Source organism: Nyctereutes procyonoides, unplaced genomic scaffold (assembly GCF_905146905.1).
Source record: "Nyctereutes procyonoides isolate TBG_1078 unplaced genomic scaffold, NYPRO_anot_genome, whole genome shotgun sequence".
NCBI classification, from domain to species: domain Eukaryota; kingdom Metazoa; phylum Chordata; class Mammalia; order Carnivora; family Canidae; genus Nyctereutes; species Nyctereutes procyonoides.
The window spans coordinates 18,488,146-18,513,809 of NW_026575043.1; the positions used below are offsets into that span (position 1 = coordinate 18,488,146).

Consider the following 25,664-nt stretch of genomic DNA (forward strand, 5'->3'; position numbering starts at 1 on the left):
CGCCCGCTCCTCTCCTCCGCTCCTGCCCAACACCCCCCCCCCCCCCGCCCCTGCGCTTTCTTCCTCTGGCCCCGAAATCCTGGGGTCTCCTCGACTGAGCAGGCCCTCTCCTCCCCTCTCCGCCCTCCTTTCCCCTCCCCTGCCCCCTCCCCCTTTCTCCTCCCCCCTCCCCTTCCCCCACCCTCCCCTCCCCCACTCCTGCCCTCCCCTCCCTCCTCCTCCTCCCCTCCCATCCCCCTTTCTCCTCCCCCTCCCCCACCCCTCCCTCCTTACCCCTCCCCTCCATCCTCCCCTCCCATCCCCCTTTCTCCTCCCCCTCCCCCACCCCTCCCTCCTTACCCCTCCCCTCCATCCTCCCCTCCCATCCCCCTTTCTCCTCCCCCTCCCTCACCCCTCCCTCCTTACCCCTCCCCTCCCCCTTTCTCCTCCCCTCCCCTCCCCCTCCTTTCCCCTCCCATCCTTCCCCTCTCTCCTCCCTCCTCCCCCATCCCCCTCCCCCCCCTCCACTCCGCGCGGACTGGGCCTCCGCCTCTGCGGGCGCGGGGCGGGGCGCGGCCGGGGCGCGGCCTGCGGGGGGCGGGGCGGGGGCGGGGCGGGGGCGGGGCGGGCGGCGGCGGGCGCGGAGGGGACCGGCCGCGGCGGCGAGAGCGCGCCAGCCCCGCCGTGATGCCCGCGCGCCCCGGACGCGTCCTCCCGCCGCTGGCCCTGGCCGCGCTGCCGCTGCTCCTGCTGCTGGGCGATGGCGGCGGGCGCGGGCCCGGGGGCGCCTGGGCCCAGGGCGCGGCGGCGGCGGCGGCGGGGGGGGAGGACGGGCGCCGCGCGGAGGCGGACGCGGGCGCGGGCGGGGGCGGGGGCGGCCAGGACCCGCACGCCAGGCACCTGTACACGGCCGACATGTTCACGCACGGGATCCGGAGCGCCGCGCACTTCGTCATGTTCTTCGCGCCCTGGTGAGTGGCCGCGCTCCTCGGGGCCCGCGGGGGCGGGGGGCGGGGGAGGGCAGGGGACGCAGGGGGGCGGGGGCGGGGGGCGCGGGGGGGCAGGCCGGGGCGGGGGCGGGGGGGCGCTCGCGGCTGACGTGGCGCAGGGCGGCCGGCGGTGCAGGAGGGCGGGCCCCGGGCCACCGCCGGGAGGAGGCCGCCCGCCCCGAGGCCCCGCCCCGCCCCGAGGCCCCGCCCCGCCCCCACGCCCCGCCCCCACCCCACCCCCGAACTTCCTGCGCGGCGGCCTGCGGGGGCGGGGGCCCGGGGCCACGTGCGGCGGGGTCTGGGTGCGCTCCCCGCAGGCCCGTCCCTGCCCCGGGGGTTACTTGGAAAACACAGAAACTCGCAGAGACGTCACGGCTCACCTCGTGCCCGGGGCGGAGGTGGGAAGGGGCAGCTCTGGCCGGGGACCCCCTCGCAGCTCAGAGTGGATGGGGAGCTGTGCCCGGGGCTCCCGGCACCCCCCTGCAGCCCCCCCCCGCACCTCCACCCCGCTGCTCTCGTGGGGCCCGGTCCTCTGCTCCCGCCCCCCTGCAGCCCCCCCCCCCGCACCTCCACCCGCTGCTCTCGTGGGGCCCGGTCCTCTGCTCCCGCCCCCCTGCAGCCCCCCCCCCGCTGCTCTCGTGGGGCCCGGTCCTCTGCTCCCGCCCCCCTGCAGCCCCCCCCCCGCACCTCCACCCGCTGCTCTCGTGGGGACTGGTCCTCTGCTCCCGCCCCCCTGCAGCCCCCCCCCGCACCTCCACCCGCTGCTCTCGTGGGGACTGGTCCTCTGCTCCCGCCCCCCTGCAGCCCCCCCCCCGCACCTCCACCCCGCTGCTCTCGTGGGGACTGGTCCTCTGCTCCCGCCCCCCTGCAGCCCCCCCCCGCACCTCCACCCGCTGCTCTCGTGGGGCCCGGTCCTCTGCTCCCGCCCCCCTGCAGCCCCCCCCCCGCTGCTCTCGTGGGGCCCGGTCCTCTGCTCCCGCCCCCCTGCAGCCCCCCCCCGCACCTCCACCCCGCTGCTCTCGTGGGGCCCGGTCCTCTGCTCCCGCCCCCCTGCAGCCCCCCCCCCCCGCACCTCCACCCCGCTGCTCTCGTGGGGCCCGGTCCTCTGCTCCCGCCCCCCTGCAGCCCCCCCCCCCGCTGCTCTCGTGGGGCCCGGTCCTCTGCTCCCGCCCCCCTGCAGCCCCCCCCCCGCACCTCCACCCCGCTGCTCTCGTGGGGCCCGGTCCTCTGCTCCCGCCCCCCTGCAGCCCCCCCCCCGCTGCTCTCGTGGGGCCCGGTCCTCTGCTCCCGCCCCCCTGCAGCCCCCCCCCCCCCGCACCTCCACCCCGCTGCTCTCGTGGGGCCCGGTCCTCTGCAAAGTGCGAGCTCCGCAGCCGGCTCCTCCTGCCCGGGCTCTCCGCTGGGCCGGTCGCGGCGACCCCCCCCCCCCCCCCCCCCCCCCGGGACCCGGCCTCCGGGGCCTCCCGACGCACGGGAGCCCAGATGCCCGGCGAGGAGCCCGGAGCCGGCTCCAGGGCCCAGGCGGTTCGCAGGCTCCCGGCAGCATCGGGCATGCTTCCCCGGAGCGGGAGAGAGGCTCGCGGAGACGTGGGGAAGGGATGTAGGAAGGAACCGGGAGAAGATGCCCAAGAAAAACCGGCTTGTTCCGAAAATGTGCGGGCGGAAGTTGGAGGAAACTTTTTTTTTTCTTTTTCTTTCCATAATCAGGCTGTTCGTGCATTTCAGTTCTTTGGAGATAAATCAGCTTCTGGGGCGGGGGTGGGGGGGAGGCAGGTCTGGGTCAGAGCTGTCACTTATTAACAAAGTATCTCGGGTTCATTGTGTTTCAACTGCCCAAGAACCGGCCGGAGGTGAGGTTTTAGAGCTGCCCGTGGCCTAGAAGATACTTTGTAGCAACAAATAATCGTTCATTATTCATAGTTCTTCTGTGAAGGAGTATTTTCAGAGTAACTACTCCAGTTAATAAGCTACATAATGGGAGCCTTTTTCAGTGGGATAAGCCCATGGGTTGTTTTTCTTTATTGTTTTAAAAAACTGACCCATAGACATATAAAGTCCATACAGTGCTGATGGAGTTTTAATTTTGGAGTCTCAGTAATACCTACAGCTAGTCCTAGACGCAGTGAGGCACAAGACTGGCAAATCTGGGCATTTGCTATTAAGGAAATTCCTTTTCTAGGTGGACGCTCCCAGAAAAATTAACTTTTGAAGGTTTTTTCCCTCTTCTTAAGAGTCTACTACAATATACTTAAATAGAGACGCGTGGTTTCTCTGATGGCATTTAAAAGCCTGACTTTAAGAACACATTGGAGCTCACGTAGAACGTGCTGTGGGCTACCCCTTCCCCCCCATCTCTTTCCAGTTTCCGTCTCTGGAATGTTAGAAGCCCACATGTGATCTGGGGGCAGGGGTGGCATGTAACAAAAATATTGCTCTGCATATTTTTGCTCTGAACTTGGTGGATGTAAGGACGTCCCTCTGCTGTAGATTTTGCATTAACATCAGGCCACAGCTTCTGTATGGCCAGTTGTGGGTCACCTTGAATCTGGTGGACAATGAGGTCAAGGCTGGGGCCACCTCCTGGGGGGGCACCAGGTGGCTTTGCTCCGTTACATGGCCACAGACTGCCTTCTGAATGTAGCTACTGTCTCAGAGGTTCATGCTAGAGCCACAAGGGGCCCAACCAGAGGTGCCGACCACATGGCACCTACGGATCGATCCATCACTAAGAAATTGCCGAGCTTAGTACCTGCCAAGCATGTGCTGAGTGCTGGGAGTACAGCTGTAAAAAGAACAGTGCTTGTCTACATGGCACTTGCACCATATAAATTATGTAACTTAATACATAACAGTATAACTTACATGTAACACTGGTTTTCCCTCACAATTACCGTCCAGGAAAGAAGGAATCATACTGTATTTGAGATTCTTGTAAAGCAGGGGTTCTCTTTGCTGGCCAGGAAAGTGCTTGCACAGGGAAGCCACATTAGCTTGAAGCCGACTTGTCCAGGGCTACCTTTCGGTGCTTGTTATGGAGGTCAACTGTCAGAAAAGAAAAGAGGCAGAGGAAAAAAAAAGAGAGAGAGAGAGAGACGTAATTTAACACTGATTTTCAAAGAAGTTACTTTGAGGACAGATGGACCATTTTCAATGTCGGGGCGTTCATATAAGCACACATTTTAAAGATCACTTTGAAAAGCAATAGGGCAACTTTGTTCCTTTGTAGACATTGTGAATACACACTAGGTGAATGACCCCCCCCCCCCCCAGGCTGTAATTCTGTGTGACTGTCCTTGAGGCTCAGAGACCCAAGTTTCCAGTCCCGGCTCATGCAGACTTTAGATAAGGCATTGCAGGCAGCTGATAAGTAAAGATGGTCAGTTCTATCTGCATTTGCAGATACTTATTTAGGAGAGTCTCAGCTAAAAAGGAGCGATTAAGGTGAGCAGTGCAAAGTTGCTGCAGGAGAGCGGGGAGCCAGGGAGCTTTCCAGAACAAGAGAAGGGCACCAAGCAGCCTGGGAAGTCAGAGCTGACTTCTTGGAGGAAGTGACACCCAAACTAAACCTGAAGGGCAAATTCCTGTCTGCCCAGGTGGGCCTAGAGAGGCGGTGTCCGAGGGAGCCTGGTACCGCTTCCTGGGGGGCAGGCCAAAGCAGGGCCCTTTCGGAAAGCGTGGGTAGTAGCATTTGGCTCCGGGACAGATGGCACGGGCAGGCGAGCAGCAGGGGAGGTCCGCAGGCCTCGAGCATGGTGGGTGGCAGGCCCAGTGCCTTGCTGGGTGTCCCTTTGGGGCTGGGAACCCCGCAGGGGCTCCCTGGGGGTGGCGGCAGGGCAGGGTGCTGCAGTGACACCCACAGAGGTGGGTCTGGCGTCCTCCGGCCCGGGACTCAGCGTCCCCTCACCCGCTTCCAGGTGTGGACACTGCCAGCGGCTGCAGCCTACCTGGAACGAGCTGGGAGACAAGTACAACAGCATGGAGGACGCCAAGGTCTACGTGGCCAAGGTGGACTGCACGGCTGACTCAGACGTGTGCTCCGAGCAGGGCGTGCGAGGATACCCCACGTAAGTCGGGGCCTGGTCCCCTGCGCGCCCCACGCTAGGCTTCTGGTAGCCCACTCTGTGGTCCGAGGGGGGGGCGGCGCTGAAGCTAAGCCCAGAGGGCTGTCCCTCACGCAAGAAGAAATGCCTTCTTGGGCTTTGGAAAACGCCTTTCATTAATCCGTGTGGGGTTTTCCTGTTTCTAAGAGTGTGTGTGTGTGTGTGTGTGTGTGTGTGTGTGTGTAAGTGTAAGAAGCAGAAACGGTGGCCTCCGCGGCGTCCTGTCAGCCGTGATGCTCACAAGTACCTTGACCCCACGAGCAAGCTTTGTCATCCGTTTTACTTTGAGTCTTTGGTCACTTCTGTTGTTGTCGAGCATCCTTCCTGGAGTAAGTTCCCAAGCGACGCGCGCAGGGCTGCTTCTGTTGGAAGGAAAGGGGACAGAGGAATCTAGTCGTTCTAACAAGCGGCGTTCCTTATGGCCTTGACTGTTAAAATAAATTTTGGGGGGTGGGGGGTGGGGTCTTAAGAGACAGAAATTGAAACTGGCCCAGTAAGCAAAAGGGGATGAAATGGAAGGCGGTGGAAGAAGCTCTGAGGCTCAGCTCCTCCAAGGGTTTAGGGCCCCGTTTAGTCCCGTAAGTGACTAACCCTTCCAGCCCTGCATCCCTCGCAGTCACGGTGGGCTTGGGCTCACCACCGATTGCCCAGCTTCAATGGAATGTTCTGTGCAGTCCTTGTGGCCAAAGGGGCAGGGTATCTTAGGCAGCAGCCCCCCCCCAGACCACATGCAGGTGGTAGAGTGAAGGTGCTATTTCCATATGTATGGCGGGGTGCTGGCCACTGCACTCCCCAGATATTGGTTCGTGTTGATGAAAGAAGGAAATTCTTGTAAAACCTGGGCCTGTCTTCAGACCCGAGAGCCAGCATGAAAAAGTGTAGCGCAGAAGAGGGGAGGGAGCTCTGGGCTGGAACCTAAAAGCCACTTCAGAATCCTGGTCCTACCCTTTAATTATCACGCAGCCCAGGTCACACTATTTAACCTTGGAGTCTGAAGAAGGATGTTGATACCACCCCCTCCAGTAACACTGTTAGATGAAATAACATGTTTGCAGACACTGATCTGAACACACATAGTAAACGTCTAAGGTTTCCCCCTAACATTAGGAAATTGGGCATTTTCACAAAGGACGCTAGAATTCTTGGTCTTTGGTGACCACTGCTGATCTAAGTGCCATCATTCAGATCAGATCAGTAGAGAAAATTTTCTACCACGTGCACCTACCTAGAGGCATCATTGTCCCATGCTTCATAGCGTTGCCTTTAAAGGAAACTCCGCATAGACGGAGAGCGTTGCCAGGAAGCCAGGTCTGAGTGGTGGGTCCAGGTGAGGAGATTGATGCTTACCTGTTGAGAGCCCGTTCCTTTCAAGGTGCAGAGGCAACGGAGATGGTAGGCTATGGTGTCCACTCTTAAGGAGTGGGCCGAGTGTGGCCATGTGGTCGTGTGTGTCACCAGCCACACCACCGGGAGGGAGGCAGGCCTCGTGAGGCTGAGCAGAGCAAGTGTGAAGGGGCGGCAGAGGGTTCTACCTCGACCTGGTCATCTGAGCTATCTGGCTGCGACACCACTTGCTCCATAGATGTTATCCACAGAGTTTTAAATATTTCATTTATTTATTTGTGAGAGGTGGAGCGGGGGGAGGAGCAGAGGGAGAGGGACAAACAGTCTCCAAGCTGAGCACAGAGCCTGACGTGGGGCTCAATCTCCTGACCCTGAGATGGTGAGCTGAGCCAAAATCAAGAGTGGGATGCTCAGTCAACTGGGCCGCCCCGGTGCCCCATTATTCTCAGATTTTAAAGAGCCCCGTTGAATCACGTGTCCTGATTTAGGAGATACGGTCTCCCCGAGAACACCATGCACTGGTTTTGTGTCCTTAAAAAGAACTGAAGTGAGCTCGCACGACGGTGAACATTGTTTGGGAAGGACATTCCTCTGCGACCCTCACAGCCCTGAGCCAGTGCTGGAGGACAGATTTCTTTTGGGGAATGCAGGAGGCAGGGTGCACCGCGTTAACCCTGGTCCCGCCAGGCATTCACGTATTGACCTGTGTGAGATTTGCTTCCCCCGACGCGGTGCCCATCTCAGGGAGATGCAGCAGATGATGGATGCAAATGCCTGAGCACACGGTGTGGGGTCCTTCTAGCCATGGGTCCTCCCACTGAAATAAAGGGTTGCACGGGGAGAGAGTTGGGGTTCCCATTCTCCTAGGATTTCTCAGGGTGCTTAGAAAAGTGTTTTGAGGTCATGCTGTTGAGCCGGTAAGGAATCCGCATCATCTGGGGGAGGTTTGCTAGGGCTGCTGACACAAGCACTGCAAACCAGGTGACTGAAGAGAACAGAAATTTATCGTCTCACGGTTGGGGAGGCCAACAGCGCTCTGAAACCCAGAGGGGAATCCTTTCTTGCCTCTGCCTAGCGTCTGGTGGTGGCTGCACCCAAACCTCTATCCTCACGGCATTCTTCCTCTGTACATGGCTCTCTCTGTGTCCAAATCCCCCCCCCCTTTTTTTTAAAGATTTTATTTATTCATTCATGAGAGACACACGCAGAGAGAAGCAGAGACATAGGGAGAGGGAGAAGCAGGCTCCATGCAGGGAGCCCAGTGTGGGACTCGATCCGGCCAGGTTCCTGGGATCACGCCCTGAGCCAAAGGCAGATGCTCAACTGCTGAGCCACCCAGGTGTCCCAATTTCCTCCTTTTTATAAGGACCCCAGACATGCTGGATTAGGGGCTCGTAGCCTCATTGTCACTTACTTATTTCTGTAAGGATCCTATTTCCAAATAAGGCTACATTCTGAGGGACAGGCGGCTAGGACTTCAACAGGTCGGCTTTGGGCAACCCAAGTCAGCCAGTAACACCACCTCTTCTGTAGCGCTAGGACTGCGATCCTAGATTTCCAGAGTGACCCACTAATGGAGCTTTTTCTCCCCTGCCGTCTCCTTGAAAGAAAAACAGATCACCAGGAAGAGCAAACACCCATGTGGCAGTTTAGAAATAGCGGGAAACGTTTGGGGCTGTCCTTTGGGCTCGTACCCTGTGGCCGTCTCCCCATCGCCTCCCTCAGCCCATCTACAGCGAGAACTGGGGCCAGATGCCCCGGACAGTCTGTAAAGGAAGCCCTAATTCTATCCCTCGGCTCTGTGAACTTAAGGAAGAGCCTCTGGCTTGGGCAGGCTACAAAGATTTCTAATCCAACGAGAAGAGATTTCAAAAAATTATTTGTGTGTTTAGCACACACCAAATCAGAAAAAAAAAAAAATCACAGGTGAGGTTTTACTGCATTTTAATGTTAGCAAAGAATTGGAATGGGCCCGATGGTGCCGGTGGCTCCAGGCCTTTTCCACTCTGAAGAGCCCTGGTGAGGGAGGCCCCCCTGGAAGAGAGACGGGGGGGGTGGGCATGGAGAGGGAGGACTCCACTAAGCATCTTCTAGCTCTCGCGGGCACAGCAGGTTTCCAGAGCTTCGGGAGGTCCCAGGGGTGGGTGCTGGCGTTTGTAACCGTGAGATCATCCTTGAGCTGCTCACCACGTATAAGTTGGTGAAGTAGCGGGGTCGTAGCCAGGCTGCCAGGAGTCCGGCTGGGAGGGCCATAAAGGTCCGAGCTCCCGAGGAGGCAGGGCCCGAACTCTCCCCGGAGGCCCGTGGTGACGTCGCCGAAGCTGCACGATCTCAGGGTGGGGAAGGCCCGTGAGCCCGCGGGGATCCGACCGCCTCTTCCAGCTAACGCGCTGGTCTCGAACCTTCATTCTGAGGCCTTGGGGAGTTAGCTCTTCAGCCCTGCGGCGCCGAAGCCCAGGTACCTTGAGTTCTGAGGCTGCGCCCTGGCCGCTGGGCCTCTGCCACCAGTGCCCACACGTGTGCCGCACAGCGCAGAGTGATTTGGAGGAAGAGGCGCCCAAAACTGCTGACCTCTGTTTCCCTCCTTCTGTGGTAGCTGTATATTCCTGCTGCATCCTCGACGCCTCCTGTGAAGCGCTATCTAGAGTCTGTTTTTCCGTCACCGTCACCGGTCGAATGGCACAGGATCTGGAAGTGTGCTTCCCGCCCCCGGCAGGGCCTCCTGCCAGGCCACCAGAGGAAGGGCTGTGCATTCTATCTGCAGCCCCCTTCGGAGGCTAATTTACATGGAAAAAGAAAATTCCTGCTCCATAGGGGAAGTGATAGACCGTATCAAGCAATGTCAAGGCTGTTCTCATGCTGGAAATGTAAATTCTCCCAGAACCTGGACATTCATGCTTTGTAAGAGTCGAAGAGCTGACAGGGTAGCCCGGAAATACATTTATTGCCAAACAGTACTATGTCTACTACAGTTCTAAATTTTTTGTTTAAAGATTTTATTAATTCATGAGAGAGAGAGAGAGGTAGAGACACAGGGAGAGGGAGGAGCGGTCTCCATGCAGGGAGCCCAACGTGGGACTCTGATCCCCAGATCCCGGGATCACGCCCTGGGCCGAAGGCAGGCGCTCAACCGCTGAGCCACCCAGGGATCCCCCCCTTTTTTTTTTAAGATTTTATTTATTCATGAGAGACAGAAAAGCAGAGGCAATAAATTGTTTTCTTTAAAAACTGTAAGACTGTAAGAACTACTAAAGCCTGGGAAGGATGATGAATACCTAGCAAGGAAAAGCCTGGAAGTCCTGTCACCCAAACCCCAGTGGTTTGGGGTTTCGTTCACAGCCTCTTGGACTTCATGTGTTCTGCTCGGTCTTATTTTTCTTGAATAAGTTAAGGGACTTCTTAAAAGTGTGGGATTAGGTGGATATGTTTTCTCCCGGGACATCATTTCCCTGTCTTTCTGAGGTCTAGTGGAGGGTGGCAGGCCCGTGCCTGGCTGCGTGCGGCCCACTGAGGGGTCCCAACGGGACAGTGCCATCCACTCGGAGCGCTCCCACCTGTTGAAAACTGCTCTGTCTTGTCCTCTCTTGACCTTTCAGCTTGAAGTTTTTCAAACCTGGCCAGGAAGCTGTGAAGTACCAGGGGCCTCGGGATTTCCAGGCACTGGAGAACTGGATGCTGCAGACGCTGAATGAGGAGCCTGCGGTGAGTGCAAGGAGGCCTCCCCGCCTCCCGTCCTCTCTCCCTTCCTACAGTTTGGGGTAGTAAAGAGGCCGGTAAGGTCCCGTTTCGAAGCACCTTTATAGTCTTAGAAATGAATTGACGTTTGTAGGTAGAAAGGGACTCTTTTTCCCTTCCCAGTTTCTGTTTATTGTGGTAAAATACATGATACGAAATTTACCATCGTAGCCATTTCTGAGCACACAAATCCGGTGGTGGTCGGCGCGCTGGCCCTGTTGCGCAGCCATCCCCAGCCCTCTCTTCACCTTGCAGAACCGAAACCTCGTCTCCACTGAACACCAGCCCCCCCTCACCTTCCCCACCCCAGCGCCCCCCGCCCCTCTGCAACCCCTTCTTTTGGTCTCTGTTCTCACTGCTCTGAGTAGCGTAGTGGAAAAAGGTGAACTGTTACCGACAGAGCTTTTTATTATGGAAATACTCAAACACGCACACGAGTAGAGAGAAGAGTAATGAGCAGTGCGTGAACGAGGGGGAGGATGACCATGGTCCCCGACTCTACCGGTTCTCCCCGTCTTGCCGACCTTGTGCTGTGCCCTTGTCTGGCTGCGGAGTCAGCCCTCGGAGAGCATCATCTGTGGACACCCCAGGGCATATCTCACAGAGGTGCACTTAGTACTTTTTAACATCAACCTCTGTGCCGCGCTCACACGTATACAGGTGATGCTAATTCTTTAGCATCACGGATTGACTCGGGGTCAGGGCCAGGCCTAAGCCCAAATATCCAGTCCAGGCCAACTTCCCGCCTTTTCTTGCTGTGTGAACTCCTCCTTTTCCTCTGGACTCTGAGGACCGAAGTGCTCGCCAGCGTGGCCGATAACGTCATTTAATAAATATCTTTAATATTCTCAGTGTCTGCCCTCCCTGGCCTCAGGGTAGTGAGATCAGGGCGGTGTGGAGACTGTAGGGATTTCTGAGAGAATTTCTAAAGATGCAGCTGTTTGTAGAATGTTACTAAGAAAATTCTACAGTTCTCCCCCTCCAATTGATGTTGGGGGTCTTAGTTTTGTATCACAAATTAGTACGATCATAAAGCATCCAGTAAGCGTCCCTTCATGTGCGGCATGTTCTGCTTTAACGCAGATGCTCCGGAGGCTGGGTTGGGTTTGACGGCTCATGGCGCTGTGTCGTGAGGGTCTGGAAAGATGGCCAGCGTCCCGTGCTGTAGGATTCTGACGAAATAAGAGCCCCTGAAGTCTAACTTCAACAGAATGGTTCAGTGAGACGGCTTTAGGGCCGGAGGTGGGCGCTCGCTGCCTCGAAGGTGGTCCGCGCCCACATGGGGGACCAGCAGGCTTTGGGGGCTCTGCTGCTGTCAGGGTCACTGCCCAGGGTGACTGCGTGGTCCTCTGGCTGTCACCACGTTGTACATAGATGTCACAGGCTGTCGGAAGTGCACCTGCTACTCTGGTGCCGGGTCCCCTCGTGCTCACCAAGGCTGCAGCTAACTGCATGGTGCAAGGCCTCGAAGGAGGGTTGAGCAGAGACTTCATCTAACTTTAGGTAACGGGGAAAGCCACAAGCCCTCAGAGTCCATCTGCATGTTCGTCAGGGCCAGAGAGTTACATGGGCAGGTGGAACTTTCATACAGATTTATTTATTTATTTTTTTAAAGATTTTATTTAATTATTCATGATAGTCACACAGAGAGAGACAGAGAGGCAGAGTCACAGGCAGAGGGAGAAGCAGGCTCCATGCACCAGTAGCCCAACGTGGGATTCGATCCCGGGTCTCCAGGATCGCGCCCTGGGCCAAAGGCAGGCGCCAAACCGCTGTGCCACCCAGGGATCCCTTTCATACAGATTTAAACTTCAGTTGGTTTCCTCTGTGAAAATGTTCTCTGATTGGAGGAGACCAGCTTTCAAAAGTCAGTAGTCTCACAAACACGTTGATCTCTTTTCTCATCGTTCTCTGGCACCAAAATGCCAGTCTTCTGTGACGGCTTTGCTCAGGAAACCCGGAGGCACGTGAGGACGGCAGAGGGACTTCGTCTAGTGCACTGAGCTCCCCTCTCAGGCCGTGGCAGCCCCAGCGCAGGCGGGGAAGGACCGAGGCCGGGCCTCTGCCCGCTGGCGGCGGAGACGTCCTGAGCCCAAGCGGGTATCCCCTCCGGTGGGGGGCTTGGCTGCTGGGGTCCACCTGCGCCCCTTGCCCTCGCTCCCACAATCGCTGGGAACAGTAACGGTGTGCCTCATTGTAGGAAAGTTCAGATACGCCCAACTTATATTGCAAACCGAAAATTCTTTTCAATTTGGAACTTGCTTTTTATTGGAGGTGAAAACGTTTTAAAAAGTTCTTCATCCGTATTTATACCTCAGTAACTCGATGTATACGTTTTTTGTGTATTGAAATAGGATAGCTTTAGATTGCCCCCACCCAGTGTTGTGGCAATAGTAGAGAAACTCAAAGAAAGAAAGAAAGAAAGAAAGAAAGAAAGAAAGAAAGAAAGAAAGAAAGAAAGAAAGAGAAAGAAAACCTGCTACTTTAAGTTTTCAATTTCCCTATTTGCTTCTGTATTTTTTTCTTAAATAGTTAAAACCATATAAATGTCTTTTCACAAGTGATATTTTTATACAGTTACCTTTATATTGATCATATATTTTTTAAAGATCTTATGTATTTATCCACAAAGACACACAGAGAGAGGCAGAGACACAGGCAGAGGGAGGAGCAGGCTCCATGTGGGGGGCCCAATGTGGGACTCGATCCTGGGACCCTGGCCCGAGCCGGAGGCAGACGCCCCACTGCCCAGCCATCCAGGCGCCCCTGTATGTATCATATTTGATACTGTCATGTGGGTTTGCCAGAACTCAGCTCCTTCTTGTCAATGGATATTTAGGTCATTTACAATTTTTCCATCAGAAGTGCTCAAGGAATGTGATAATCTTTGTGAAAGACATCTTTTCCTACTTTTGAGTGAGATTTTTTTTTTATTTATTTAAAGATTTTATTTATTTATTCATGTAAGACAGAGAGAAAGGGGCAGAGACACAGGCAGAGGGAGAAGCGGGATCCAGCAGGGATCCTGATGTGGGACTCGATCCCGGAACCCCGGGATCACGCCCTGGGTCGAAGGCAGGCGCTCAACTGCTGTGCCACCCGGGGATCCCCCAGCGTGAGGTTTTTAAAAACCTGTCACCAGACAAAATTGCAAGGCCAACCAAGCCAGGCCACTCGCAGGTGAGTAGGGCAGGCTGCCGTCAGGGGCTGCGGCGCGGCCCGGGAGCAGGTGGGACCGCAGGCCTCCTGCAGCCTCCGGCCGTGCGCCATCAGCACTCCTCATGGCTTCACCTGGATGTTGTCCTTCGGAGAAATAGGCGTGGCCAGGTAGGACCTGAGTGGCACCCGCCCCCCGTGCGGGGCTCCCTGTCGCCTCAGGTGCTTGGGTTGAGGCCCCCGCTGTGTGGTGCTGCGGTGACAGGACGGCTCCTGCTCTGGTGCCGGCAGACGTGTCCCCCAGAAGGCCCCTCACCGCTCTTCGGGGCCAGCGCTCGGGGAGTTCACCTCGAACTCCCCGGGGATCGGAGGCCCTGCGCCAGGGAGCGGGCGGTGTGTCCCTTGGGGTGGGCCTGGCCCCTGTGTCTGCCCGCTGTGTCCCCGTGGGGATGCCGCCAAGGGGCTTCCTGCTGGAGCGTGGATTCCCGCCTCGGGTTCCCTCCACACAGCAGCATCCCACGGAGTCTGATGTAGCCAGGTCAGGGAGGAGGCCTGTGGAAGGTTCTAGACAGACACGAGTCTCCTCCTCAGCAGGTCTCACTACGTCTCTGCATGGAAACCCAGTGACCGTTGTCTTGTTTCTCCCCATTAGACACCAGAGCCAGCAGCAGAACCGCCCAGAGCCCCTGAGCGCAAGCAGGGCCTGTACGAGCTCTCAGCGAGCAACTTTGAGCTGCACGTGGCGCAAGGTATGCCGGGTGAATGGCGTGGCTGTCCGTGGCGGGAGACGCCCCTCTCAGAACCACTGAGCATCCACCACTCCTTGACCTGCCGGGCATTTCCTTCTTGGCACTTGAGGGCTCACAGGAACGTCTGTGGCACTGAGCCTGGTTTCCCTCTTCCAGACCTGTTAGCCTCCTTGTTCGCGCTCTTCCTCTTGGCAGTGATTCCTCTGGTCCCTGTCCTTAGAGAGATGCCAGTTTTAAGGCTGGCCGAAGCCTTAAGCTCACAAATCACAAACGGGCACACGTAATTTGTACACCAGCTGGACGGTGCATCCTTGGCTGAGAAAGGGTTTATTTATATTAACGTGAATCGTGCTTATTGACCTGAGGCAGAAATAGAAGTGTCTTATGTATTTACACCAGAATTTAGTGGGACCGTCGTGTGCAAAACAGAATGGGTGTTCTTTTTGCTTAAAATACTTTTCTGTATCACATCCCCTTTTTTTTGAAAATGGTCTCCCGAATACAGAATGACCTGTGTACAGTCTCTAAGGTCAATGGCACGTAAGTCCCCGATTCGCACGTTCCCGAACAGGTGGCTCAAAAGCACATGTGGCCCCCTCGTCCATCTCCGTGCTCAGAGGCAGCCACGGAGAGAAGTCCTCCCAGAAGACTGGGTTGGAAAGGTGGTGAAAAGGGCTGAAAATCCTGCCCGGCCTTGTCACTCCACGGCTGCCGAGTCTCAACCCCACCCCACCTGAGGCCCAAGAGACTTCCTGCGACACCTTGAGCTGTTCTCCCTGGGGTGAAAGGTGGCCGTTTGTCCGGGCGGGGATGGAGTGTTTTCCCTGATGGGGGCTCACGTTAGTGCCCACGAGCTCTGCTGGGTCCCTCCCCAGGCAGGGGCCAATGACCCTCCAGTGGGCTCCGTCCCGGACGTTTCGTCCCCGCCTCACGGACAAGGCCAGCACCGTCCCTGTCTGGGGAGGCGCGGCTGCAGCCTTGCAGATCAGGTGCCGATTTGTTGAATCAAGTTTTTCACCATTTCCCTGGAACATGTCGCGGCTGTGGTGATAACGTGGTGTGGGCAGGTGGCGCGGCCGAGTCCTGCACACGTTGGTCCCCGGGGGTTTGTTCTCTCTCTGGTCACGGCCTGATTTGGGTCTCGTCTCAGCCAAACATCTTTTAGTCTGGTCAACGTAGAACAGCCTAGAAAAAATCTTCAGTATCTAAGTAATGAGGTTGTGTGGGTTTGGGTTGTGTTTTTTTTTTCCCCTCCTGACCAAGGGGGTGTTAACTCCGGTTTTAAATCCGTTTATTTTTATTGTCAAATAAGACACAAAACGCAAACGTGGAGCTTAGTGAATTGTTCTAGAGTAGCCACTCTGTAACCACTGTCCAGATCAAGAAATAAGACTGCCAGCCTCTCTTAACTCTGGCCACGTCCCAGTCCTCCTGCCCTCACGGAGGTGGCGTCCTGACTTTTATGGAAACCACACCTTACTTTATCGTTCTCCGCCCAAATATGCATTCCTTTTTTTTTTTTTTTTTTTTAAAGACAGAGGCAGAGACACAGGCAGAGGGAGAAGCAGGCTCCCTGTGGGGAGCCCGATGCGAGACTCGATCCCAGGACCCCAGGATCACTCCCTGAGCTGAAAGCAGGGCTCAGCCGCTGAGCCACCCAGGCGTCCGCCCAAATACACATTCCTAAAACTAATGTTTAGTTCATTCTTTCTTTCACATACGTCTCACTCGAGTCTCAATCTACGTGCTCCCCCAACATCTCATTTTCTTCCTTGCGCTCTGGTTGCTGAGCACAGAGGTCATGAGACCTACAGAATTCTCCAGCCCGGACTTCGCCAGTCCTGTCCCCGTGGTGCGGTTCGACGTGTTTCCCTAAGTCCGTTAATTTATTAGGGTTGCCAGATGGCTGATATTCTAATGAAAACGTCCTTTTTTTCATTGTTTGATGGAGAGAAACTTGCCCTCCTTCGTCACACGGTCATCCGGCGGTACAGCTCATGTAAGACAGGCAGGAGAATTGCCCGATTCTTCCCCTTTATTGCCAGTGTTGTCCCCCAAAGATAACAAACTAGAATTTGTTTTGAGGCTCCTCGTGGACTCACAGACTTTGTCGGCGGAGTCACTTGTGACCAGCAAAAGGGTTCACACTGACGTTAGCGTAGCAGGAGGACCACGATGCCTCCCTCCAGTCTCTAGTAAGGTGTGACGTGAGTAACCCTCCTTCTCCCTTCTCTGCCCTGGCTCCCCACCGAAGGCGACCACTTTATCAAGTTCTTCGCTCCGTGGTGTGGTCACTGCAAAGCTCTGGCTCCAGCCTGGGAGCAGCTGGCTCTGGGCCTTGAACATTCTGAAACTGTCAAGATTGGCAAGGTAAGTGAAAGCCCTTATTACCCTGGAAATAGACCGCCTTTGGCTGGATTAATTAGCAGAGTAGCCCATTATTCATTCTGTGTGCAAAGTCGCAAACGTGATTTATTAATTCCATTTAGTGTGCCACTTGATAATTCATTTCGCCTTCACAGATGGCAGGCTGGTTTCAAATGTGCTGGCTTTTCCACAGCCTACAGATAAATTATGGCTTTGGCTCCTTTGTTTATTTTGAAGCAATGGCCAATTCTGAATTGGCAGCCCCAGAGCCCTTCCTGCAAAGATACGGGGCACAGCCTTCGTGAGTGCTCGCTGGCCGGACTTGGAGGCCATCCACATTTGACCTCACCCAAGAGCTGTCACCGAGAGGAGCCTGAGCTCCGTGCTCACAGAGGCCTGCACAAGGGCCCCCTCCGGTGAGCCCCGCTCTCCCTGCTGCCTGGGAGTCTTTCCAGCTTCCCCCACTTTGCGGAGAGAAGCCAGAAATGGTGTCTAACAACTTCTGTGTAAGTGGATTTTCTGGAAATATCCAGAGCAGCTCCTGGACCGTCAAACACTTTCAGTCTCACCCAGCCTTTAGCACCCACCAGACATCCAGGCACGGGTTTCCTTTTATGAAAATCCCATTTTTCGCTTTGCCAGCGGGCTGATTTGTTTACAGAAGTAATGCTGCGTGTCCAGGAACTGCAGTTAATGAGATGCTCCGCCCAGTACAGGGAGACGGTCCGAAGTGTGAGCTTAGGAGCCGGGTAGACCTGGCCGGCCAGCCCTCGGCCAGCCCTCGGCCACCACTCCACACCTCGGTCTCCCCACTGGGCAAAAGCGCGAGGAGACCTGACATGTGGCGGGTGGTGCGGGTGAAAGTCAGATGCTTCGTGGGACGCGTGGCATGAGGCACATGCCTGGTGAACTGTAAGAGTTGTTGTGAGTTCAGTGGATTGAAATACTTTCGATTACATATTCTAGTTATACATGTTATGCTTTTGTGGTTAGTAAACATTTCATGGAAGTGGTCAGAATTTTCTTGTCTTTTATCTTCCCAATTCCTTGCATCCTTAAATTACTTTATGAGTTTTTATGGGACAGAACTTCCAGTTTGTGTTAGTAGAGGTTTCTGGTAGAGTCAGGCATGAGCGGCACAGTCTGTCCCTCCAGGCTGGGGCTCTTCATCTCTGGACCCGCAGGCGGCCAGGTCGCCGGGTTAGCCTGGACCCACGTCATACCCCCCCACACCCCCCACCCCCGACTTCAGGCTGGGCCTCCTGGGCTTCCCCTTAATAATCTTCCTGCTGACTTCAGTCTTGTGTGTGAAAGTGATATTTTCATCCTACTTTTTTGACACAGTGAAGAACAGCTTAGTGTCCCTCTAGCTGATTTTAACGCCAGGAGACAATCAGAAAGAAGTGACTTAGGATAAAATGTTTCATGGAAACGTTGAACAGAATCTTGAAAAGATTTAAATGAAATAAATTTAAAGAGTTGTGATAGTGAATTGAGTTCATAGAACTAAGAACATAATATAACCTTAATTTGATGTCTTTTCAGTTATCTTTATACCAAGTACTGCTATTTATATACATTTTAAGATTTTATTTACTTGAGAGAGAGAGCGCGCACGCATGCATGCGAGCATGTGCGAACGGGCGGAGGCAGAAGCAGCTCCCCTCCAAGCAGCCCGACGCGGGGCTCCATCCCAGGACCTGAGATCATGACCTGAGCCAGAGGCAGACACTGAACCCACTGAGCACCCAAGGGCCCCCAAATATTCCTATTCACTGCTTGCTCCTCCTTGATTCCACAGTTCCCTAGGTTGGAGCGTGAGGGTAAATCTGCAGGCTAGCATCAGCCTGGGCCTCTGTCACCCACAGCCAGGCCTCCCGTCCCCAGACGTCAGGCTAGGCTCCCCTTTTCGTTCTGCTCACCAGCTCCAGGTAAAATGTTAACCCAGCACTGGCACGCGTAGGTGAGCTGAGTCGTTTCTCTAAATCTCCCCACCCTGCTCCCTCAGCTCAGGTGGACCCTGGGGTGGCTCTTAGGAAGTCTGTCCCCAAACTGCACCTTGCTGGCAGGGGTGCCACGGACCCGGCAATCGGTGTGGCAGGAAGATTCCTGAAGAAACGCACGGTGACTGTGGTCTTAACTTTGTGTTCAGGTTGACTGTACGCAGCACTATGAACTCTGTTCGGGGAACCAGGTCCGCGGCTACCCTGCTCTCCTGTGGTTCCGAGACGGACAGAAGGTACGTCCGCGGGGCCGGGGCTGCCCTCCCTGCAGCGGGCTGCTGCTCGGTGGCTTCACGGCCGTGACACCTGCCAGTGTGGTTCGTCTGGGCACGGGCTTGAGGCTTAGGTGATGGTGGAACCGGTGTTGCTCCCTTACCTGATAAGGTGTGGGTGGTGGACAAAACCTGTCCGTGGTCCTCCCGTTTGGAAACGTTTCCGTTGGCTCAAGGTAGCACCACATGAGCTGCCCTGCTGTAGCTGCGGGCGGGTCACGGTCCCCAAGCGGGGTCAAGGTGGGCTCCCGGGAAGGTGCTCGCCCCTGGCCGACGGCCAGCTTCTCAAAGAGCGGAGTAGTCCCGCTCGGCCTGGTCCCCACCACCCCGCTTAGGAGCGTGGCTCCACACAGCGCCCCCATGACGGCCTCGTGAAGCCGGCCGGCTGGGGTGAGCTCTGAGCGGAGCACCCAGGTGTGCTAACCCGACGGCCTTTTTGGGTGGCCCTTTCCTCGGACAGATCGACCAGTACAAGGGGAAGCGGGATTTGGAGTCCCTGAGAGAGTACGTGGAGTCACAGCTGCGGAGCGCCGAGCGCGAGGCCCCAGAGACCGTCCAGCCGTCGGAGGCCCCGGTGGCAGCTGCTGAGCCCGTGGCGCAGGTGGGTGCTGCTGGGTGCCACTGGGTGCAGCCGGCTGGTCGCTGCGGTCGGGAGGGCCCACGGCAGCTCCTCTGCTCCAGCACCACGGGCGACGGGGCATCGGGGGGCAGGTCACAGTCTCCAGGTGGGTGCCCGCTGCTGACGTCTCCACGTGAACGTGCTCTTCGGCCGCTCGCACATGCTGGTAAGGGGTAAACCTACCAGCTTCTCTGAAGTCGCTGGGAGACAAATTCTGGGAGCATCTGGTGGCAAAGGCTGTGAAAAGCTCCTCCCTTTGATTCGGTAAGCGCTACATTTGAGGGCATTTGCTAGGAAAATCGGCTGCCGCCAGTTAGGGCCCCACCTCTGTTCATCTTCAGAACCTGCTGCAGTAATTTGAACCCTGTGGAAAGGCCCTGAAAGATCTGCAGCAGCAAAGCCTGAGAGGCCGCTGGCCCTATCGCACTCTGTTTGCTGAGGCCGGCCGTCTCTGACTCACTGCCGTGCTGCCTTCATTCAGAGTAGAGGGTTCTGGATTCACTCGTGCATTTTTTGAGCACATTTCAGGCACTGTCCCGGGCCACCAGGAAACAAAAGCAAATAAGAGCGCCTTCCCCCCTGGTGGGGCAGACGGAGGGCGGCACACACAAAGAGAGGCCCTGGGGCTGCGACCCGCACGTGCGTGCCAGGCCGGTCAGGGCTGTTGTGGGAGCTGGGGGCAGGCGGGCGGGGAGTGTCACCAACTGAAAGATGCACTGGTATTTGCCGGAGAGCCGTAGTGGGTGCGGAGAGACAAGGCTTGTCCGACGGAGGAGAGAGCGGGAGCCCGTCGGTGTGCCGCAGCCGGGCATGCGTGGGGCTGGGGCGGCCGGCAGTCGGGGGAGGGGTCACAGAGGCCTGTGTCGGCCGGCCCAGGACTGTGAGCTTCACCCTGTACGTATTGGGAGCCAGGGGAAGGTATGAGTAGATTTGCATTTTAGATGCTTGGCAGAAAGAGACGGAAAACCAGCGCACTGGGGCCGCAGGATGAAGCAGCCCCCGAGCTAAGGCCGTGGTGGGGGCAGAGGGGAGAAGGCAGGAGGCGGAAGGAGCCCCGCTCTGCCGAGCACAGTCGGGAAGGTGGCGTGTCTGGGGGGGACGCCTGGCGCTCTAGTGAACCTGGCGAGCCACGGTGCACACCACGTGTGAGAGAAGCGGGGGGTGGGGGGAGTTCAGGTATCGAGTTGCTGATTTCCAGGGCTGTGGTGGGGACCAGGCCGAGGGGTCTAGCGGACAGTTAGACGGGGCCCTGGAGCGGACACCTGTAGGCTTCTGCATCTGCAGCGTTAGGTAGAGGCCAAGGCCGAAGCCGTGGGCGCAAAGGACATTCTCCAGAGACTCAAAATCCTGTCCTCCTAGAAAACCCGTGCTTGATTGCCTGCCTACCTGAGAGCCATAAAGCCTGTCAACCTATTTCCAGAACAGAATGTTCAAGCTCATACGACTGTCGTGCATGGCACGCCAGGTTCTTAGCTGGGACACTGGGACAGGGTGGGCAAAGAAGGGGCAGCGTGGCCTGGTTGCGTGGGGCCGGGGCAGTGAGTGTGCAGACACCAGCCCCCTCCCCCTCCCCCCCAACAACTCTCGAACCCTCAGCGTTTACGTAACAGATCCTGGCTCGCCGGGACCACTGCTCCCTGGACCGTCGTCGTGTGGAATCGGAAAACACCGAGTTCTCTCCCCCGTCCTCCTAGAGTGGGGACAGGGATGGGCCTCCTCACCCCCACAGCCCATCCCTGACTTGGATTCTTAGGTTGGGGACGACCTGGGTGTTGGTTCCAAGTTGACGTTTTGGTCTGAGAAGCAAACAACAGATTTTGTAGTAGCCGCGACCACGTATGTTAGGGGAGCGTGTGTGTCACGGTGGTTATGAAGGTCACCCCAAATTGAGTATCGTTATATACCGAACAGCTTCCGTTTATAATTCACTTTGCCAGCATTAGGTAGGCCTCTCCGGGAGCGCGGTGTTGTCTTTCTGGACACAGAGAAAGCTGGAGGTGCTCTCCAGCCGCCCGGGCGGGCTGTGCCCTCGAATCACTGACACGCGTTACTCGATGCCAGACTCAAGGGGAGCAGCCCTGTGCGTTTAGTCACACGATGTTTATCACGCTTATCACACGATAAATCATCACGTTCTTGCTCTCATGAGAGAAGCGCAGATCCATTCTTGGAAAAACCCACGGACGTAATTCCGTAAAGCCCTGTCAAAGGCTAAACATGGCTTTAGAGCAGGCTGCCGTGTGGCACCTTCCCCCGACATTGCCCAGCCAGAACGATCAGCGGTTGGCACATTTACTTTGAATTTAAAACCAGAAAGCAGCCTGTGATACGTAAAACATGCACCGTTGCCTGTGGTTTCGGGACTGTCCGTGGTAAGGTCAGTGCGCAGAGAACTTTTATAGCTCCGTGTGCTGGGGGGCCGGAGGGCCGGCGAGGACGGCATGTGCGCCACGTCAGGTGGGCCAGGGAGTCGGGGTGTTGGACCCCTGCTGCGGGGGCTGGGGGCTCCGAGCCTGGGAGGTGTAGACCGGAGCCCAGGCCACGCAGAGCCAACCGGGCCGCACCCCAGAGCCCCGGAGAGTGGCAGCGGCACCCGAACCCACTCGGGCTGGCTGAGGACCACGTCCTGCCTCCTCCGGGGCTCAGGACCTGGGGAAGCTGTGACGAACCCCTGGCCCTTCTGGTGTAGCTTGTGAAATGCAAGTTGCATATTTTCGCGCGGCCCTGGAGCACGCATGACAGCATCTTAAAAAGATTCTCGATGTGTGTTCCTGCTACCCCGAAGCACGGCCCTGCTCTGCCTAAGGGATGCATTTGAACCGCCCCCCCCCTGCAGGGCACGGTGTTGGCGCTCACGGAGAAGAACTTCGAGGACACCATTGCAGAAGGATTAACCTTCATCAAGTTTTATGCTCCGTGGTAAGTGGCTGTTTACCTAGAAACTTCTCTGTCCCGGCGCTGGAGTCCCATCGTCGCCTCCCGCTTGTTGGCCAGCGCGCTCTGCTCGGCGTTGGCGGGGGCCCCCTATACACACAGGTTCTGTTGTAGGAAGTAAGAGGTGGCTGTGGGCGCCTCCGTTCAGCTTGGTTGAGGCCGGTTTGGTGGTGTCCACAAGCAGTTATCTATAGAGGAGGAGGTCAGTTTATTTTAAAGTTCAGTCTATTCGGGGGAAAACATGAAAACGGAGAATTAGGCCACGTGACAGCTTAGGTTTTGTGGTATCTGTCCTTTTCCAAATAGATTGATTGTTTTTTGGTTAAGTCCATCAAACCACGAGCGTCATGACGTAGCTTCACTCCGTGGCCTCTCGGACGTCGTAGAGCAATCCAGTAGAGCTCTGGTGGAGCCGTTCCGGGGGTTACCCGGTGAGCCGAACCTTCCTGCCACATGGTCCTCGGGACCCAGGCAGAGAGGGAGGACGCCTGGTTGGTGCCCAGGGCCACCTGAAGCGGGACAGGTGGCAGGGGCCAAGAGTCCGCGTGCCCTCCCTATCCTCTGAGGCTCAGTTTCCTCAGCTGTAAAAGGGGAAGGATGCTTTGTCTTCAAACTCCCTTAGAAAAGCAGAGTCTCGAGGAGAGTGTGAGATGCTCTTTCTAAACACGAACGAGTAAGCCCACCACCGTGTCACTTCTCTGCAGTTTGTTCCATTCTGGGTGTTTGTGAGAAACCACAGTGGCAGAGATAAGAAGTCAGTGAGCCTGTGACTTGTGGGAGTTGTGCAGGGTTTGTCCCTAGTGAATAGAAACACAAGGGGCGTCTGGGCGGCGCCGTCAGTTGAGCATCCAGCTCTTGATTTTGGCTCAGGACAGTGAGATCGGCCCCCACGTTGAGCTCCACGCTCAGTGGGGAGTTTGCTTGAGGCTTCTCCGTCTCCCTCTGCCCCTCCCCCTGCTCGCTCTCTCTAAAATAATCATTTAACAATAGAATCACTAGTAAATGATACCTTTAAATCTATTTTCTATTTTTTTTTAAAGTGTTTAGGCTATATAGGTCAAATCTGAGGACAGGAGCTCCCTTTTCAGTGAAGGGGCGTTGTCATGGGTAGGAGGGCAGGCTGGTGCGAACTTGGCATTGGCTTCAGTGCTCGCACCAAGCAGATGAAGTGCGAGGGAAGCCTTAAGGTGGTCTTGAACTTGGGACCATAGCAATCAAACCTAAAATGAAGTGTTGTTTTTTTTTTTTTTAAATGCATTGAGTTGGTTTGGCTTCCTGTGTGTCGCCTGTGCTCATGTTGCATCCAGCTCCTGCGTGGGCCAGTACGCTCCGCTTACTGTCCTGGAAAGGGTCTCAGAATCGAAACTTGCTTCCACACGAGCTTTGCTGCTACCGGGTTAGCCAAAAGTCTGCTTCGGATTGACTGAATTCCATGTTTGGGACGGAGGAGGAGGAAGCGTTAGTGCTCCCGTGGGCGAATTTGATGTTTTACGAACTTCTAGGCAATGGCTGCCTGCCTCTCACGGCAGAAACAAGGCTCCGTTTGGCGGCAAGCTGCAGGGGAGCCAGCCTGACCCAGGGCTCCCACAAAGCTGTGTCCTTCTCTTCCCAGGTGCGGTCATTGTAAGAATCTAGCTCCCACGTGGGAGGAACTCTCTAGAAAGGAATTCCCTGGTTTGGCAGAGGTCAAGATCGCGGAGGTGGACTGTACTGCTGAACGGAGCATCTGCAGCAAGTACTCGGTGGGTACATGTGCGTGGAAAGCCCCCCGGGAGCCCTGGTGGGGAGGGCGGTGCCCACATGGAGCCATCGTCTGAGGTGGTCGTCACCAGGGTGACCCACGCTGCCCTCAGCTTCTCAACGAAGTGTTGCTTGTGTCCTTGTGAGGTTCCCGCTTTGTGTTCATTTTGAAAAGCAAGAGATGCTGAGTCAAAGGAAGGGCTTTTTTCCATGAGCTCTCCACCTGTCCTCATGGGGGGATTTGGGGTCTTGCTGTTTGCATAGGAGATGGCGCAGTGGACTCCAGGCTTGAGAATGGGGTGTCCCCTATGCGGCCGCTCTGGCTGGCCGAGCAGTCGGCGGACGGGTAGCCTTCGTCTCACCCTCGAGTGGATTACTTTGCAGACCTAAGCCCATGTTCTCAGTAAGGGAAGCAGCTGCACTTCCTCCTGAAAGGGCCGTCCCAGCAAGCCAGACCGCACCCGGGCTGCTTACTGGGCTGTCGCCCACTCTCTGAGCCGTCAGCACAATCCGCGCACCCAGAAGATTTGTAATTGACGTTTTTGTTTCTATGGTGTCTTGTTAAAACATTTGGAGGCCCTGGAGTTTCCTCCCTCGTTAGATTGAGAGTAGATGTGGGGGCGCCCGGGGGGCGCAGTCAGGTAAGCGGCAGACTCTTGGTTTCCGCTCAGGTCATGACCTCAGAGTCGTGAGGTCGAGCCCCGCTTAGTGGGGAGTCTGCTTGGGATTGTCTCCTCCTCCCCTGCTCTCGAGTAGGCTCCAAGTAAGTAAAATCTTAAATAAAAAAAAACTTCTTAGAAGAAGATCTTATTTTTTTTGGTACCTTAGTCTTAGAAAAGAAGTGCGTTGCACCTGGAAAACATATCCTCAAGGATGTTGCTGCCACACCACGGGGCCCCCAGGGTGGGGGGATTCACCAGGAGCTTGCCGGGAATGCAGAGCCCCAGGCCCACCTGGCCCCCTGCATCGGAATGTGCCTGTGCACCAGGGCTCCGGGTGGCAGCCTGTGCACGAAAGCTCCGGACGCTCCCCTTTTGGGTGGCGTCCTCTCTTTGACATTAGTCTTGAGTGTATTTTTGGATGGGAAAGAGAAGAGCCCCCAAGGCTTTGCTCTTTGCTTTTTTTTTAATATACTTTTTAAACGGTACATACCTTTCAAGAATGTAGCCACGAGCTCTCCCGGTCACGACGATAGGAGCTTTTCTGGTTTTATTTAAGAAACAATCCGTATGTGACCTGGACCACTGGTTTTCATCTTTTTTTTTTTTTTTTTTTTTTTTTTTAAGGTACGAGGCTACCCCACATTGTTGCTTTTCCGCGGAGGACAGAAAGTCAGCGAGCACAATGGAAGCAGAGACCTGGACTCCCTGCACCAGTTTGTCCTACGACAGGCCAGAGATGAGCTGTAAAACCCGCGCCCGGGCCGTCGGAGCGGAACCGCACGGGTGCCGTGGAGGCTCTCCTGGTGGCTTTTCAGAGAGCTGAATGTACTAAACTTGTGGTATCCTCTTTGTGTGTGTGTTTTTTAAGCCAACACACTCTACAGATTCTTTACTAAGTTTCTCTAAGTAAACGTGTAACTCATGGTCCCTTCGCAAACTAAATATTTTCAGTGGCCGATCTGTCGTCCCCTTCAACCTTCTCTTGATGAATCTAAATGGTTTCCTTTGAGACTAA

General features: G+C 56.2%; 1 protein-coding gene across 1 annotated transcript; it reads left to right on the top strand.

Moving 5' to 3' along the window:
• The first annotated feature begins 640 nt into the window (after window positions 1-640).
• TXNDC5 (thioredoxin domain containing 5) lies at window positions 641-25,496 on the top strand. Its single transcript, XM_055321842.1, has 10 exons — window positions 641-950; window positions 4,883-5,032; window positions 10,009-10,114; window positions 13,956-14,052; window positions 16,307-16,422; window positions 18,572-18,658; window positions 19,155-19,295; window positions 22,150-22,232; window positions 23,860-23,989; window positions 25,274-25,496. Exons 1-10 carry the CDS (start codon window positions 667-669, stop codon window positions 25,394-25,396), a joined length of 1,317 nt encoding a protein of 438 aa, XP_055177817.1. The 5' UTR covers window positions 641-666; the 3' UTR covers window positions 25,397-25,496.
• Window positions 25,497-25,664: the final 168 nt, after the last annotated feature.

Excerpts from the sequence above, each read along its gene's own strand:
- TXNDC5 (XM_055321842.1), top strand. The coding sequence starts at position 667 with ATGCCCGCGCGCCCCGGACGCGTCCTCCCGCCGCTGGCCCTGGCCGCG. Across the intron at positions 951-4,882 it reads GTCATGTTCTTCGCGCCCTG|GTGTGGACACTGCCAGCGGC; the intron begins GTGAGTGGCCGC and ends ACCCGCTTCCAG. Across the intron at positions 5,033-10,008 it reads GGCGTGCGAGGATACCCCAC|CTTGAAGTTTTTCAAACCTG; the intron begins GTAAGTCGGGGC and ends TTGACCTTTCAG.